The 18,472-nt window shown below is 37.9% G+C and overlaps 1 protein-coding gene across 1 annotated transcript; it reads right to left on the reverse strand.

Annotated features, from left to right (window-relative positions):
- Positions 1-1,844: 1,844 nt before the first annotated feature.
- irs2a (insulin receptor substrate 2a) lies at positions 1,845-17,584 on the reverse strand. The gene is made up of 2 exons (XM_051702472.1): positions 14,337-17,584; positions 1,845-5,744 (listed from the first exon to the last, which is right to left on the reverse strand). The coding sequence occupies exons 1-2, from the start codon at positions 17,452-17,454 to the stop codon at positions 5,740-5,742; spliced, it is 3,123 nt and encodes a 1,040-aa protein (XP_051558432.1). The 5' UTR covers positions 17,455-17,584; the 3' UTR covers positions 1,845-5,739.
- Positions 17,585-18,472: the final 888 nt, after the last annotated feature.

Below are 18,472 nucleotides of genomic sequence, written 5' to 3' on the forward strand. Positions count from 1 at the left end.
GTAGTAGATATGGCGTCCTCTGAGCGTTTGGGATGGTAGGTGTACTGAAATGGGTCCAGTGTGGTGGGAAGACTGCTCTTTGTGTTTCATGACTATCCGCTTGAAGCACTTCATGATAATAGGCGTGAGTGCAACAGGCCGGTAGTCATTCAGGCAGGACACAGATGATTCCTTTCTTTTTTTTTTTTCAGGCTGGAACTCGAGTTTTTTCCTTCTTTCTTTTGCTAACATAATTAGCGTATAGTATGATCTATAATCTCACAAGATTATAAAGCAATAGAAAGAGAACAGGAAGTTGGTCAGATATTACGTGCAGATATGCTTTCTCTTTTGTTTTTAGTAAGTGACAGAGTGATGTAATATTTACTTAGGTAACAATAGGGTCGTAAAATGGGGTGGGACAGTATTGTGTCTGTAAATGGATGGCATTATGCATATAAATGATAGCACAAACATGCTTACACTAACACAGATAAGTCTACTTAACTGTTCACATACAAAAACACATTGTGTGAAAAATGACTGATAATACAAAGAAATTCACAAAAGTACATGGTGCATTGAACAGTAGACAGACAGATGCAGACAGACATTGGCTAAAATTCTAAAAATGTGCAGTGTTTTACAGCCTTGAGACACTTCCATTACTAAATCAAGTGAATGTGCTGTCTAGTGTTCATATGTTCCAACATCTACAGCCAAATTTGAAGTGAAATATCTGTATAGTTGTTTTGGCAGCCATATAACTTACATAACAAAAGTTTTCTCTAGAACATATCATCAGGCTCAATATTTAGAACCAATACTGTATTGTTCTTTCAACTGTATTTCATCCATATTGTATTGTTTATATATGCTTTTGTTTACTGATATTATACTGATAATTTGCCATACAATTAAATAAGAGTAAAGCCACTTGCTTCAAAACATCTGTAATGCCCAGTGACAGCAAAATGAACAGCAAAATGTAGGTCTGAATGCAAGACTTCCACATAATATTTTTTTTTTTGTTTGTTTTGTTTTTTTAACTACTACACCAAAGTTCTGCACCAAAGTGAAACTGTGATATTATTAAATTAATGCCTACTCTTTAAAAAGTTATTTACTACAATTCTTCAGCACTTCAGCACTCTTGATACATGTATTGCATTGAATTGCATTTAAAACAAATACAGGTTATTGTTGTTGTGGGTAAAAAAGGCTCTGTTCTGACAATTGATCAATTTAATTGATCACAAGTTATAAGCAGCATTTGGTTTGTTCATTTTAACAAACTCAAAGTTTAATATTGGCACAATCAAAAGAAAATGTATCAGTGGTCTGCAGATTTGAGTCTCATGTGGAATTGTCACTCTGTTATGTTGATGTGGTTGTTTTTAGTTGATTTTTGTCAGTGGCACATGGCTCTAGTAACCACATGAGAAAGGGATGTGGCCAATATACACTTTAAAACATGGTCTCAAAATTGCCATTTGTCATTGCACATGAAATTTGTGCTGGTCAAAGCTCAAGTGTGTCCACTTTTTCTTCAACACATTGTTCTCTAAGCAACACTTCCTCTTTTAAAATTACTTTGACATTTAACTCTTTTCATATTCATTTTGTCTCAATGTGGAAGGCCTTGTGCAGGTACGGTATTTCAGAAACAGGCCATGGGACAGAGGCAGAGGATACAGCAGTTCTGGCACAGTGTGTTCTCTACACACTGACTTGGATTATTGCATAACGTGGTGCCCTTGCATCTTTCCTCCAGTCACTGTGATCTAACATGTCCTAATGCCCTTGTGCTTCATTGAGTGAGTGCAAATGTGTGATAATTTGTCAGGTGTCTGGTGTACCTGTACAAGCATGATAGAGTCAGAACACATTTTGTTTTCTGCAGATCGGTGGTCTTATCTTCATACAGGTCTCACCTCTTTAATGTTTATGCATCATAGATAAATGTGCATATATGCTGTATACATACACTCAAAAAATAACTTAGGTTGAACTTAATTCAATGATGGACAGTGGTTCCACATGTTTGGAATGAGTTTTCTTAAATTAAAATGACTGTGTAATTTCAACTTAAATACTTTAAGTAAAGGAAACCTAACTGAATCAAATAAACCCAACAAAAATTAACTTGTCAAAGTACCACAATTTAAACACTTTTAGTGATATGTTAGCTAGTTAAAGGAAATGTTAGCATGCTAAACGCATGCTAGATGGAAACACTACCAAATACAACTTGATCACTATGTTGATTAGCACAGAAATTGCTTTAAAGCATAAAGCAATATGTAGAATACTGAAAATGTATTGGTCCTCAAACTAGGCTATAGCTCCATTCTTCACCATGATGGTAACCCCAAAAATTACAACATAGCAGAAATTCTTCTAAATCTCAGCATGACAAAACATTAAACACAAGTCTGCCCCTTTATATTCATCTTGCACAAAGACACATCAAATAACACTTAATTTTAACATTTACTGTCGAGTCTGGGAACTAGAAATCCGCTGTCCAGTTTCAGTTAACCAAACTAAAAATATACATTGTCCCACTGCAAATGGATTAGGTTAAGCTGAAAAGACACTTTTTTAGTTAAACTCAATTAATTTAAGTTTACTTGGTTACATGATTTTTAGAGTAATATGAACATGAGAGGATTTAGTAAAATTGACTATAGTGAAAGTTAATTTTTTTGAGTGTAAACATTGCATGCATGATTGTGTGTGTATATATAACCAACAGTCTGAGACCATAAGTGACAATGCTTCTGTTTTGCTTTTAAAAAAATAAATAAATTAAAAAAAACAGCTGAAAGGAAAAAATTTACAAGAATTTCTGAATTTCTTAGTATTTGGTATATACTACTTTTGGCATGGACTCCACAAGTTTGTGCAAAACCTGATCATCCACGTTATCCCAGCATGATTTGAGAATGTTCCAAAGAGCATCACGTGTGCTTAAATGGAAACAAGGATATCTGATCTTTTGTGCAAAGGAGTTAACATGGTCAATGTCACAAATTTGCTTATTTGATTAGTGAGCTAGTAATATTTCCAAGGTATAATATACAGTAGATGTGATATTTCTTGATATAGATATTATTTTTCTTATTCGTTTTAGGTTATAATGTTTCTTTGTTTTACATTTTTCCAAAATCCTAAAACTTTCTGTTTACTTCCAGGTTTGAATTACATTTTGAATCCCAGATTTTCAATGTGGTCTCAGACTTTTGAACAGCACTGTATGTTAGAATTTTTGTTTTTGTGTTTGTGTCATCATGCGTGTATTTGCTGTCTGGGCATAATTCTTTCTAGCCATGTGTCCCACAGTGAAAGCACAAAGGATGTCTTTCAAAGTCTGTTAGCTTCCTGCTAACAGTCACAGAGGAAAAAAGGCATGTGGAGCTGGACTAGACCTCACCGTTTAACACAGACTGGAATATTGTGATTCTGCAGCTTCCTGTTCTCTCAATGAGAACATGGGAATCATAGCATGGCCAGGGAAACACTCTGTCCTGCTCATTCAACAGGAAGTAATCTGTCGACTTGTTTATTAATGAACTGTGTTCCTTCCTATATTGCCCTCAAGCTAAGGCACACTGTGTCAGCAAAGAGGTGGAAATTATGGTTTCGTGTCATTTTCATTTCAGGTTTATTCACATTTGTTGTAGATCATTACTTAAAAGATGTAAGGAATAATAAAACAATAACATAGCTATTGTATTTTCCTTAAATAGTGGTATTTATTTTTTTATTATTGCATGTGACTACACTTTTTCAACGCGAACAAAATCAATATTAATCTAGAATACTTTAAATGATCTATCAAAAGCATAATATATGACATTTGTACAATGGAAGAACGCTTTTTCAATCAAACTTTGCAAACATTTAAAATATATTAACCCTTTGATATGTACAAACAATAGATTTATTTATATACTTCTACTCTGGATCTTCAAGAACACTGTTAAATATACTTTTTAAGTTTTATAATGCAAAATAAGCTTTAAAAATAAAAGAGCAAAAATAAATTTACAAACAGCGCAAATTCAATATCTCTGTAAAATCTTTTGACAAATATATTAATATAACATTTATACATTTGGTTCCACTTTGTAAACTAATTTGATTTGTAAATATTGCATATACAAGGGGTGAATGAATGCTGCCTACGAAGCAAGACAGAATCTAGTAGCTGTGTACCATTTCTTCAATAAATTACTCAATAAAGTGGCATTGAGTCATGTGTTACTCTTTTTAAAGGCTGACAATACTATCAACACATCTACAGCTGTGCAATAGATGTTTATAGATAAGGGAATTAAGTTTCACTATTGCAATTTTTTTGTATCTTGCGTTTTTGTTTATTTTCTTATTTATATGTAAGACACTCTATTATATTGCATTGGATGAGGGATGTCAAATGGGATGAAATGCTTGGCAGATCACAGCTTTGTATTTAGTTCACAACATTCAGGGAAAAAGCAATGACAAAAAATGACTCCTGTGGAGTAAATTTTTTTCTGCCCCACTAAGCCGTTCACTCTCATATCATTGGGTTTTGTGCTCTACATTCAGATGTGTCGTGCTACAATCTAGTTGAACGAGACATCACTGTCAATATTATGCACACAGAGCCATTGTGAGTGGATAAAGACACAGTCAGCAACCTAAAAATTGCTGAGTGTCCATGTTTTATCCGTAACCTGACTTACTGGTAAGCATGCTAATTGTAAGCCAGTAAGAAGTAGGTGTTGTTGTCATATACTATAACACTTTTGAATAAAATCAATCATGCGAGTTCCTTACTTGAGGCAGAGAAACAGGGAATGGCTAAAAGGTAAGAAATTGGGGAAATGTCAGATGACAGAGTGACAATATTTGGTCGTATATATAATCTCTACTTGTGTGAGGCAAGTTATTAAACATTATGTGCAATTACCAAATTGGAGTTAGATATTTTTAATACTTTCATTCTCATAAGAAAATTTAATTATTTAATAAACTATTTAGAAAAAATAAAGTGAATACAATATAAATAGTATATTTTGATATTTTTTCATTGTTTAGGCCCTGATAAGTAAAAGAAAATAAAAATAAAAAGTGTTTTGGGTTGACTGAAGAGAGTAAGGCTTTGGATTGTTCATGTGAAAACATTCAATTTTGGAGGAAAAATAGTATGTTTCAGAAATCTTTATCTTTTCTGAATTGTGTGTACATGAATGCAAGTCTTTTCGTAAGGGTAGACTTGTGGCAACAAAAAAAAAGTAACTACCATTTAAAATCACTTAAATTCCACAAATATATGCAGCTATTTGTACAATAGGGCAATAAGTACCTGTAAGTACAATACAGCAGTTTAAGTCAGGTAAATAAAGATGGAGATTTTCATGGGAAGATATGATCCAATCATTATTCTAATCTCAAACAAACCCAAAACAAAGTGTTGATATGAACAACAATAAACAAACAAGTCTCATGCATGTGACTCATGACTAGTTACCAACAGAGCAGCTTTGCAGTTCCTGAAATAAGCAGATGGTAGAAACAAGAGTAACACATTAAAGTGGCCACACTGGAATAATCACAACCCAGCCTTCTGAAGATCAGCTTTAGGATGAGGTGCAAAGGTCACAGTAAATTTACAGCAGCATAGTCCAGACATTGTGGTGTCCACCTAGTCACTGGTCGAGCTTCCACTTTCCCTCAGTACCAGAAGGAGGAGTAACCTATACTTCCTGTTCAATCTGAAAGAAAGAGGAAGAAAAAAGTCAGATATATTTAGAGACTCTATTTGTGTGGTTGATTTGAATACAAATTAAAACCACATGCAGGAAACACTGGTTGGAGTTCAGGGGGAAATTTTTTTTTAGCTGCACTTTTAGTATAACCCCTTAAGTCAAACCAGGTTAAAGCATCTTAAAAGTTATCCAACAACCTTTTACAGGGTTCCCACACTTTTTTAGCAATTAATTGTCATGAATTTTCCATGACCTTTTTCTAATTGTTTGTCATTACCGTATAAGGTAAATTATTTCCATGACTTTTAAGAATGTATTAATTCCCATGACATTTCCAGGCCTGGAAACCTTTTCGTTTTCCATAACTGTGGGAACTCTGCTTTTACAAATTTTCAACTTATGAAGTGTATCTACTAATTAAAAATTTACTTCGACAGTCAAAAGCGAAACAAAATTAGAACTCCTCATTCTGGCTTGTGTGTGTGTGTAGTGTCTTCAGGTCTAATGTCTGATCTACTGGCCTTTTGTTCCTGTTTGCCCTGTTTGATTTGCATCTGGGCATTCTCAAGAACAGAAGAATAAAAAAAGCCCAGCTCAGCTTGCCCCTTTCTAAACCCTCACGCTGCTGTCATTACATCTGTTTCTACCCATAACCACAAGATTTTTGCCCCTTTTCTAAAATATAACAGCATGAATTCACACAGTACAGTTTCTAAACTTCAATCTTCAATCGCACTTTTGTTAATTTAGTCCTCACGTTTCATGTCATATCAAATGCAACTTCCAGTTTTATGACAGTTTTTTCCCAGTCCCAGACTAGCATGAAGGATTAAATCCATGATGTAGTCACATTTAAACATCTCTCAAATAAATGGGGGAAATGGTGAAATGTCAGGAGGGATAGAGCTTTCGTCAGTCTTATTCATCTACTGTCCACAGCTGGGCTAATCCTGATAAAATTCCATTAGAATCCCATTGGAAATATAGTCATTGACCAAAGGAATGGGGGAAATCTCTAGGTCTATTTTCTGCAAGTCATCGGGGGTGATCCTAAAGAGTACTAATTACACAATCTGACAAATGAAGGGTAAAATGATGGCGAAGCACATCAGGCGAACTCTCATTTCACAGAGGAGATGAAAATTTTAGCTAAGATGCTGTGATGACCTTGGAAGCCAGTGATAGTGGAGGAAGCAAAGCTTATGATTTTAAACAATATACAAATTATGTCTGAAAATTAGAGGTTGACCGACAGTAGATTTTGCCGAAATCGATAACTAAGGTGGTGAAAAAGGCCGATAGCTTTTCAAACTGATTTATTGAATGTTAAAAATGTGATGGGCACAAACATAGAGGATACAAGAAGCCAAAATGTGCAAAATCCCAGATGCAGGTTTATTGTGCAAGTAAAATCCCAATCATAACCAGAAAAAATTAAGATAACACAAGACTTTTAACAATAAACAAGACCAAAACCAAATGATCTGTGCTTCCAAACAAAACATGCATTCTTACAATCATCTACAATGTATTACAATAAAAATACTATTTAAAAAATTGTCATATGGGCTAAGTACTGTATGAGCAGTAATATATCATCAGTAGAAAATCATTCATCAATAATAGATCAACAGAGTTTGCTTGTCAATTGTCCAGTATTCTGGTATTATAAAATACTTTTTTTTCTTTTCCCAATGACACTGTCTGTCAAAATCAACATGAACACAATCAATAAAAGTTATAAAAATAAACGTTCCATTATGTCTGTGCTTCATATGTGTCTTCGTATTTTGTATTAATAATCGTGATTTGGTTCATAAAAAGTGATGGTGACAGTGACTTTGCTACATTACAATCCTCTATATGTAAATATTGACCAAATTAAGCTTTTAATAGCCTATATTTTAATCAGATTAGGGGTTTGGCCACAAAGGGAACATGGAGAAATAACAATGAATTCAAACTATCAGCAGCTATCAGTGTTGATTTTTTCAGATAACCAATAGTTCCAAAAAGCCACTATCAGCACAGATTAATCTGTAAAACTGATATATCGGTTGACCTGTATTGAAAATGATCCTACTTTTTTTATTTATCATTGAAGCAAATCACTCCTTAGAACTCCTTATTTTCTAGGTACAGGCTCAAAATCCTTCAAGAATAAATGATACTGAAATGTTGTTTTAGGACTCCTAAACCTGAAGGGGCACATTGAGCTGGTTCAGGAAATGTGCATTCACATTCTAAAACTCGCTGACGAAACAGAATGGATATAATAAGGAAGAAGAGAGCAGAGAAAGCATATAGAGATTGTTACCTCAAACCCATGATTTAATTTCTTAAGTGGATTTCCTTTTCAGGGATGCATAATTCACTTGGTTCAAGCACAATGTAGAGTTTTGGTAGTGAATAATAGTGAGGAATTTAAATGAAAATTTAGGGACAGAGACTTTAAGATAAAGGGAGAATTTCAGACTTTTAAAGGTCATGATGAAACCATGTCAAAGCATGATACATATAATGACAACAGTGCACAAGGGGCAGTTTATGCATGTCAATGTATGACCATCAGCTTATGTAGGTATACGTCACTCTTCTAGTTATGATAAATAATGCATAGAAAATCTGATGTTTCTTCTGAGGTATCCTTTATCACTAAGTAATATTAATCAATCCTTTGTCATGTTTACGACCACATTTATTTTTTCCCAAAACAAAAAGGAACCTGCCCCCCATAAAAAAAAAGAATTTTCTCTCATCCATGCAACTATCTATTTCAAACATCTAATATGCTGGAGGGCCACTGCAAAGCAAGCATGTGACTCTAAAACTGCTTTTACAGACCAAAAAGCTCAGGCTTGCATGTAAGAAAATGGGTTTAATGGTGACCCTCCCTTTTTTATTTAGCTGATGAAATTTAAGGTTAGCACGATAACAGTGTCAACAGCCATGTCTGTGAGCGGCACATCTATGTTGCAGTGTGTAATGCTGAAAGCTCTGGGCTGCAGTGAGTGATGCTTTGTATAAGCAGTCACGCTATGCTGATTTAACATTTGCATGGCATAGAGACCCTGCTAACTTAAACATCACTGGATAGATATGTCAAAGCACCTCCAACTGTGGAAGAAGACAGCAGCTAAGTCCTCTAAGAAACAGTCTAAACTGTGGATTTAATACAGATAATGGAACTTTCCACTATGATGGGTTAAAATCTTGGCCTTTAATCGTCAGAGACCCCAAAGCTAATGAGGTTGCCCAAAACCACCCAGGAAAGTCTTGATACACTTGTGACGGTTTTTTGAGGACATGGATGTTGCGAACCTGCACGAATGACTGTGCATGACTGAGTCAATGCTCCTTTCATCCACCTCAAAACAAGCCGCTGAACAATGTCTAATCCCCCACTCTCCCTGAAGAGTAATCTCCTCTCAATCCTGGCTAAATTTGGGTAACATTGACAGTGTTGATATGGCAATCTCAGGCAGGAACATCCCGGCCTAGTTTAGCCAGCAGGGCTCTGAAGAGGTGTAGATCAATGAGAACTGCTTGAGTTAACATTTTTTGTTGCTTAATTCTCAGCGTTGTTAAAGTTAGAGCTCAGAATACAATTGGGATTGATGTCAAGAGCTCAGGAGCTTGCTTTTGTTGTTGAGGTTATGTATCCCTAAAACAATGAAACGGTGGCCAAGAATTCAATTTAGACTGAGATACATCAACAGAAACTCTCTTCACTGACAAACAGACTTAATGGAATGTTCCAGGTTCAAAACAAATTAAGCTTAATTGACAGTATTTTAAACAATGTTGATTACCACACAAAATATTCATCCATTGTTTATTTATTAAAAGAAAAAATCAGTTACAATAAGGCACTTACAACGGAAGTGAACACCGAGAGTCTATTAACGTTAAAATTAAACCGTTTCAGAAGTGTAGCCACAAGACGCAAACATTAGATATATAACATGAGGGAATTAAATGTATTCCAGACAAATGAATACATTTTGTGATAAAATTGCTTACAGAGTTTGCCAGCTTTGTGTAGTCATGGCAACGAAGTTGTAATATTGGATAAAACTTTACTCTGATCTTGTTAGTAAACAATTTTATCACACTAAAATCATGTTAACATGTATAATGTTTACATCTCGTGGGTATAGTTTTGCAACAGTATGTATTTTCATCTTTATGGACTGGCCCCATTCACTTCCATTGTAAGTGCCTTACTGTAACCATGATTTTTGTTTTTTCAATGAGTCAAAAAATATTTTTGTATTGGTAATCACCATTAAGTCACAAATGCTGTCCGTTGAGTTTAAAGGAATATTCTGGGATCAATACAAGTTAAGCTCAATCAACAGCATTTGTTGAATAATACTGATTACCACAAAAATCATTTTGCAAAAATCTGGGTTACAGTGAGGCACTTACAAAGGAAGTGAATGGGGCCAATCCATCACCGTTAAAATACTCACTATTTCAAAATTATAGCCACAAGACCTAAACAATGTGTGTTAACATGATTTTAGTGTGATAAAAATCACTTACTAACCTGATATGTGTAAAGATATAGCCAACTTTACAACTTAGTTGCCATGATGATGTAATGTCAATCAACCCTACAACCCTAAAACGACTGTAAAAAAATGATGATTTAAACAACTTTACAGCTCAAATAATACATGAGTTTTAACAGAAGAATTAATGTAAGTGCTTTTATAAAATTATAAGTTTCACATTTCTGCCTTTAAACCCCCTGAAAATTGGCCCCATTTACTTCCATTGTAAGTGTCTCACTGTAACTTCGATGTTTGCTTTTTTTAAAGAAAAGGACATATGATAATTTTTTGTGGTAATCAACATTATGCCACAAAATGCTTTCGATTGAGCTTAACTTATATTGAACCCGAAACATTTCTTTAAGGAAATGAACAAAACGCAAAGAAAACAGAAAGAGGGGTGAAGAGTGATAGGCTTCTATTGTAAGAATATTGATTTTTCTTCAAACAGAAAAAAAAAAAAAAACAACTATTCTGGTAATTGACAGCTGTAAATATGTAGCGGAGTAAGTTGTAAACAAACCTGAATGTTCCCTTTAAAGTAAATATGGAGGATGAAGTAACAACTACAAAATACTAAAATTGTCCTATGGTGGATGATAAAGATGAAAGAGACATCGGGAAGCAAGAGCGAGAGAGAGAGAGAGAGAGAGAGAAATGGCCTAGTTTTGGAAAGAAAGAGTAGTACAATAGTAACCAAATTCTCAGAAAATGCACAGACAGCCCACTTACTAAAGCCACACGAAAACTGTGTGTTTATGAGTTATTCTGTTATACACAACTTCACATGCAGCCAACAATATGATTTGTACCATTTCACACTTTTAAAAAGTGCAAATGTATCCTAACTGAAAACACTCTCTCTGAAAACCACTGTCTATATCTCAGTCACTGTTTCTCTAGATTTCCAGTTCTCCCGCTCCACACTGGCTGAAGGGACAGGCACTAGTCTCTGTCCTGGGGCAGAAGCAGATGGCCTGCTTTCATTAGTGTATTGTCTGTGCTGCTTCTATGCCTGATAACAAACCCTTGGTAAGCAGAGCGGCAGGTGCACACACACACACACACACAGCCCCACACCCCTCTCTGTTTAGCCATCTGCCACACACACAGATGCACACAAACACCTTGAGGACTAAGATTCGAGAGAGAGAGATAGAGAGAGAGAGAGAGAGAGAGAGAGAGAGAGAGAGAAACTTCAAAGGAAGTTTATTATGTACTGAATGTCCCAAAACAGCATATTGAGGACTGGGTTAAGAGTCAAGAGGAGAAATAAGGTGTCTTCTCACTCTCACTTTAGCAATATTTGCAATATGAAGTTAATTGAGGGGTCAAAGGGACATTGAAAGATGCGTTAAGTTACAAATACATGACTGAGAGATACTGTATAATTATCAATCATTACAAACAATCCACAAATGTATTTACAAAACAATCCACTGTAGGCAGTTAAAATGAGTCCCCGCTGACCGATTTGTAAATTGTTGAATTAGTTTTTTCTGATGTTTATTTGGTCATCTCCAACCAGTGACTCTAAAGGCCCAGGTATACTTCATTTTTGCGTGTTCTGAATCGGATCATGCCTGGCCAACCGTGTTGCCTATCTGAGTATACTTTTCTGACCGAATGTGTGAACGAATACGAAAAACGCAGCTGTGCTGATGACAAAATTTGCGTCACTCATACTGTGTGTGGAGCGATCTGCAACGTGGACACCCGCAGTATACTTTGGCATTAAATGCCACACCATACTGGGGTGTGTGAGTAGGTAATTTTTGAGTGTATGGCTGGCTACAGGTGTGTCCTGACCATGTTTGTGTACACATCATATTCTTTATTCTGAAATTATTTTGGGGGTACCTACAACATGCACAGTCTTTTCCCACTATTCTCTTATGGAAATACTGGATATGCTTGCTCTTGCTATTTATTTTTATTAATTTTGCACAGTAATAATGAAGAAAAAAAAAAGATGTGCATGTAAACATGGCCTGTGATTTTAATTCTGCAACCTTAATTGTTCGCCTATGTTTTCACCAGAACTGTTTTGCCTTTATTCTAAATAAACAAAAAAACAAAAACAAAAAAATTAAGAGTTATGAGACAAACCAAAATCAAAGCATCATTATCTTTGACAGCCTCTGGCATTTTTTTCAAAACTAGTTCTTGTCAATACACTGTCTACGGTTATGAATGTGAAAAGCCTGGTAGTGGAGAAAGAGAGAGGGGGAGAGAGAGAGAGAGAGAGAGAGAGAGAGAGAGAAACATTAAAGGTGAAACCAAAACAGTGAGTATTCAGCTCTGTCACCAACCTTTGCTCAGGCGGGCATTCCAAGCGTGAAACCTCATCAGTTCCTGACAACGAGCCACAAACAACCAACTGGCTTGTTTTTACTCCTGACGATAGCACATAGCACAAGCCCCCCACTTTTGCTCAGTGAACCCGTGGACACGGCTGCACATGTCCATTTAGGAGACAAAATGCAAACAATCCTTCACCTCTACCGCCTCCAGCCCTATGACTTTCTCAAGGCTCAAAACACCAGCCAAGAGAGGGTTAATCCACACTATGCTGTCCACAATCCCTCCCGCCCTGCCTGATGTTTACACTGTACGCTATCTGTGATGAAGCTTACCAGCCATGAACATTCTCCTAACTAGGGCTAATTTTGGGCCACAACACTGCCTCCAACTGAGGAAACATGGGAGAACCAGATGATGTGCAGTACATGTCTCAGAACATGGCATGTTTTGTCATCTGTGTTTGCTATGCAAAAACAATGTGCGCAGAGAAAATCCCCTGGCAATGCACTGCATGAACAGCAGCATATTGTTACAGCTTGTAAGAGCAGTTTGATCTCACACATGCCCACAACTGATTCAATTAGGCAAATTTACACATGTACTTTTGCAATAAAATCTCACGTGTGGGGAATTATGAAATTTGACATGGGAATAATTTCCAGATGGTGGGAAATTAGTAATTAATTTAACAGAATTTTTCACTGCTGCATTTGGCTTCAAAGTGTTTATCACATGTACAGCACACATGGAACTGGATTCAGCAACCTCACCATAATGTTTAGTGAAAACCTGCATGATAAAGTAAACGGAGATTAGGTTCTTGGCAGAGATCGACCAGGCGGTCAGACCATAGTCAGAGAACGAAAACAGTCCTGCTCGTGAAGCCAACCCCTCAAAACAACATTTCTCTCCTTTCAGTGGGCCACTTGTGCTGCGCTTCTTGCTCATTATCTGAACAGCTAAACACCGTTATACCCGAGCCAATAAGCATGAAAACAGTGATTCATAAATCATAAATACAATTGTAAAATGTCAGCTTATCAAGTTGGGCTGTAAATAAACAGGCGCGCAACACACAATCCTGCAGTGTCATAGTGCCTGCGCAGCTGGGTTGTTTACAGCGCGCGACCACTCAGATAGACACGTTTCTCATGCGTCACATTTCTCTGGAATTCCTCTGAATGAAAAACAGCTTATCAACACTATGAACACTAACACAAACAGCAAACCAACGCTTTAAGTTACATAATACTGTGTCTTACATATACATCTGTCTCCTAAATAGCCTATAGCTTATATGCAAATAATAGTTAAAACACACTAAATGACATTTTATAGTACCTAAAAAATAAACTGAAACTGTTAACATTTCAGAAAGAATCTATATAAAAAATAAATAAATAAACACACCATTATGTCATAAATGTATAGGGTTTTGTTTGTTTGCCTGTTTTAAACTTATACATAATACACTTTGATGGGCTAAAAGATGTCTGTATATAAAAAAAACTGCAATAATTTTGTAGCATTATTTTAAAATTATATATTAATAAAAAAATTATTTTACCATACTTTGTACCACATTCAGGTTTGTTTGTCAAAAAAAAAAAAAAATAAACCACACTGACAACATAATCATGCCCACTATTGACTGGAACCCCACTCTTTCATGATGCATCATCTCTTAATAGTAAGCTTATCTTTAATCATATCCCAACACATGAGTGGAACTCACCTTGTACAGTGGTTGCAGTCTCTTTGAATCCCAGACACACATATGGAGCTGCATGTAATCCATTTATTCCTGCTTTACAGCAACCACCAGTCTTGAAGCCCACAAGGTTTTCACAGTTTCCCTTCTCTTGTTTCTCCATGAGGTTTAAGGTAATGTAGTTAAGTCCATTCTGATAGCCAGCTGAAGTCTCTCGGCACACTGAAGACCCATACTCCTCATCAGAACCCTCGCTACTTCGGGCCGTGACGTTCTCTACTGAGGCAGAGCTGTGCCACTTAACATTGTGTGCAAAGGAAGGAAATACAGGTGCAACTGTGGAGGTGGATGAAAAGGTCTCAGAGCTATGGCGTCTCCGGCCCTGAGGGTCTGCTCGAATCACCTTCGCTCCTCCGTCTGGGTCTACAGAGGGGGTAGCAAACAAGAAAGCACCAATTTCTGTTGAAACCCCCTGGTCACCCAGGTTAAGCCTTTTAACCTTGCTAGTGGGGCTGACTGAAGCTCTCTCATCATTGTCAGACAGGAACAGAGGTGAGATATGAGCATTGTTGAAAGTCATCTCAGCATAATTGTCATTACCTATGCCAGGCAAACATGCAGAGCTTCTCTGTTCATTGAGGAATAAAGCCCCCTCATCAGGTGGGCATGGACATGCCGCCAGCTCTGGCATCCCATCCAAGGGACTGCTGAGTGCTTCCCTCAGTTTAGGAGAGTGTGAATTCTGGTTGAGGTTTATGTAGTCTGAGAGAGGGGATCCCTGTCTGAGGTTGGATAGTGAGCCCTGGTTTTCCACAGAAACCAGAGGGGGAGAAGAGTACTGTTTAGCATCAGAGAAGTCTATGTTGATGTATTCGCCTGGACTCTTAGGCTCACAAGGAAGAGGATGTTCAGTCATGCTGGGAAGCATCCTCAAAGTGTCTAGAGATAACCTATTGTGTCTGATGACTCTTGATCTGTACACCATGCCATCAGTGCAACAGAGAGGGGGCAGGGCAATGGGGCTTTTGGACACCTCGTTAGTCTCCTCTGTTGGATTTTGGCCCTGTGGACTCATCAAAACATACTGGTCATCCTCTGCCCATTTAGGTGCCTGTTGCTTGTTAAAGCCAATACATAGAGAGGGCGAGAGGTGCTGTGCTGGTTCATCCAAGAAATAATCTGGTGGTGTTGATGACAGCTGTGTGTCAACAGGTGACACATTCATGTATTCTCCATTCATCGCTCTCCCATCAGAGCTCTCCAGTGAAAACTTGGATCCAGACCACATCTTCATGTACCCGCTGTCCTCTAGAGATCCACTGCTGGGGGAGTTGGTAGTGCAGCCACTGCCAGTGGACTGAGGATGTGACCTCGCGTTAATGATCTGCTTGGGAGCTGAGACACTCATGGGACTCATGGGTACGTTGTGGTCATTTTTACCACACTGAGGTGCCATTCCTGGTGTCATGGGCATGTAGCCATCATCACCCAAATTACTGTTAGAGCCAATATCAATGTCCCCATAATCTTCTGGGTATGAGACTTTAGAGAATGCACAATGTGTACTCCGTCCACAGTGGCTGTTGGTGTATGCTGCCCTCATCAGCATGTATTCATCAAGTGATGCTGAAGATATCTGGGAGTGTGCTACATGTTGCTGTGGTGTTGTCAGAGAGTATGTCCTCTTCCTGTATGTCTTCTCCATGTCCAACATCCTGTTATGAGAGAGGGTGAATGGCCGCTCCATCACCATATAACCATGGAGTTCACTGGCTTCTTGTGAGGGTGGTGTGCTGGAGAGAGAAGAAGGTGTGTCACTCCTATTTGCTGGGTTGTACCTTACATCCCCTGGGCTTGAACTGTACTCATCACATGAGAGGAAGCCAGTATCATTAGGTGACCCAGAAATTGAATCACTGCAGCTAGAGGGTCTGTGTACTGTGGATGAGATGAATCCATTCATACTGGTGGAGGACAAACTTAGTGGGCTCACAACAGATTGGGGAGAGCGGGGCATTGTCATAGACATGGATCTGCAATGTTGAAGAAATGATGGTTCGGATGATGACTGACCCACTGAGACTGTGTTAGATCTGCTTATGTGGTTCAGGCATGCAGCTGTTGGGCTTCCATTCTCAGATATTGACATGGAGACTGGCCTGTTCATGGTACCCTCCCCCTCACTAGCTGTCCGTATCCGACAGGAAGTTAATTTGGTGACAGGAGATGTGGCTGCGGTACTGTCTGTCCTTGACCTCCTTATCAGTCCCGTCTGACTAGGGGGTAAATTGTTTAGGTTCCGCCGAGTGGGCACAGATATGGGGTTTGATGACTGGCTTTTGCTGCGTGGCCTGAACTCAGACAGCTCTTTCATTGCTTTCATAGCTTCTAAAATGGTCTCATGTATATTTTGTGCCACCACAGAATCATCTGCTTGCATCCACAGCTCTCCAGGTCCAGTAGAGGCAGATCTTCCCACCTCAATGAAGAAAAAGCTATCAGAGTGCCCGCATCTGCGTATATTTATTAACTGCAGGGTCACAGATGCCAGCTCTGAGTTAAGTTTCACAAAGCTAATTGTTCGACTTGATAAGCACAGTCTGTAAACTCCAGTGATATTTCTGCTCTGGCCAAGTCCTTTTGCTTTAAGTGTAACCTGCCATACCTCCTTATAAGCAGCATTCACCGGTGTAATCATGCCATAATTTCCCTCGTCGAAACCCACCAGAGATGATGCCGAGCTGGAAACGGAGCTGTCACACACTTTCCCCTTGCTTACTAAATCAGTTAAGTCTCTGTGCCAGTTCTCCTGTTCTTGTTCATTCTCTGCAGCAACAGCAAAATACTCGTCCTTGGTATAGAGGGCTATCAGATATCTGTGTTTGGCGTCAGCGCGCTTGTTTATGCTCAAACACGAGTAAAGGAATATGACTCTTTTCGCAGCGCACTTGTTTTTCCATTTCTTCTCATTCTCGTAATACTCTAGTCGCGCAGGGAGCCCATCACTCTGATCTTTTAAAACAAAAAAGCGCTTATGTCCGTGCTTTTGTTTCTTGAGGTATCCACATTTTTTAATGTTGTTTAAATTAATGTTATTGTCAATTGATAACGAGGGTCCTCCTGTAAGTGGCGGACTTGCCATACTTGCGTTAAATTGTACTTACTCAGTCTCTACAACTTGTTATCCATGCGAAGGAAAAAGCCACACTTATGTCTGTAAGTTCAGCCTCGCTCAGACTGACTGAGCTAAATAACATGTGAACGTCACAGCACATCTTGGATCGTTGAAAAAAAAAATTAAAACACACATATAAGGCGGTGCGATCTTTAAGGGGCGTACCTACTAAGGGGTTGCTTATTGTATTCATTGGCCAGGCTAGAAGATTGACGGTGCTTTGTCAAATCCGTGACGTAGTAGTGGCAAATCTCCCCTTACACAAGCTGTTCTCTCCTAAAATAAACAGCACTTTTTGGCTGACACATGCACTGTATACGCGCGCACTTCAATGCTGCAGAGACTTTTGATTGCGCCAAAATACAAGGCGTACGAGGCACAAGCATTGCTATTCATAAGCAGCAGAATAACAAACGGTTTGGAATGTAAACATAAGACCATATGCATAGAACTTTAAACCGTTATTCTAAACGTCATCAAGAGCAGGCTACGTGTCATTTTTACATTATAATTATGCCAGACCCGATGTCCACTTTAAATATGTCAGCCATTTAGGAACGTGAGCAAACGCATATGTATAGCGAGCTTTGAGAGTCTATTCAACTTGTAAACAAGCGTAAAATCGTAGTGCGCTAGCTGCGTGTTACATAACGTATATATACTGTAAAGGTCTATTTTTACGCACTCGTGTGTCCCTGTCCAGCAACAGTGCCTTCCATCTGAGAACAAGCGTTTGCGTTGTACATTTTAGCCTACACTGATAACAAACGGGTTTGGACTAGCATTTCATTAGGTGGGTGGGTATTATTTAAAATGTAGGTCGACTATGTAACTCGTCCATGGTGCCACATATATGGAGCTTTTGAGCGTGCAGGTATATCATTTCAAAACCATATTGATAGTAGGGACTTGTTCTCGTAAGTGTCGGTACTTTCTGGAAATGGAGAAGATCTGTTTGTTCTAGAAAAAAATCGTAACTGAGCAG

Source organism: Myxocyprinus asiaticus, chromosome 7 (assembly GCF_019703515.2).
Source record: "Myxocyprinus asiaticus isolate MX2 ecotype Aquarium Trade chromosome 7, UBuf_Myxa_2, whole genome shotgun sequence".
In the NCBI taxonomy this organism is placed as follows: Eukaryota; Metazoa; Chordata; class Actinopteri; order Cypriniformes; family Catostomidae; genus Myxocyprinus; species Myxocyprinus asiaticus.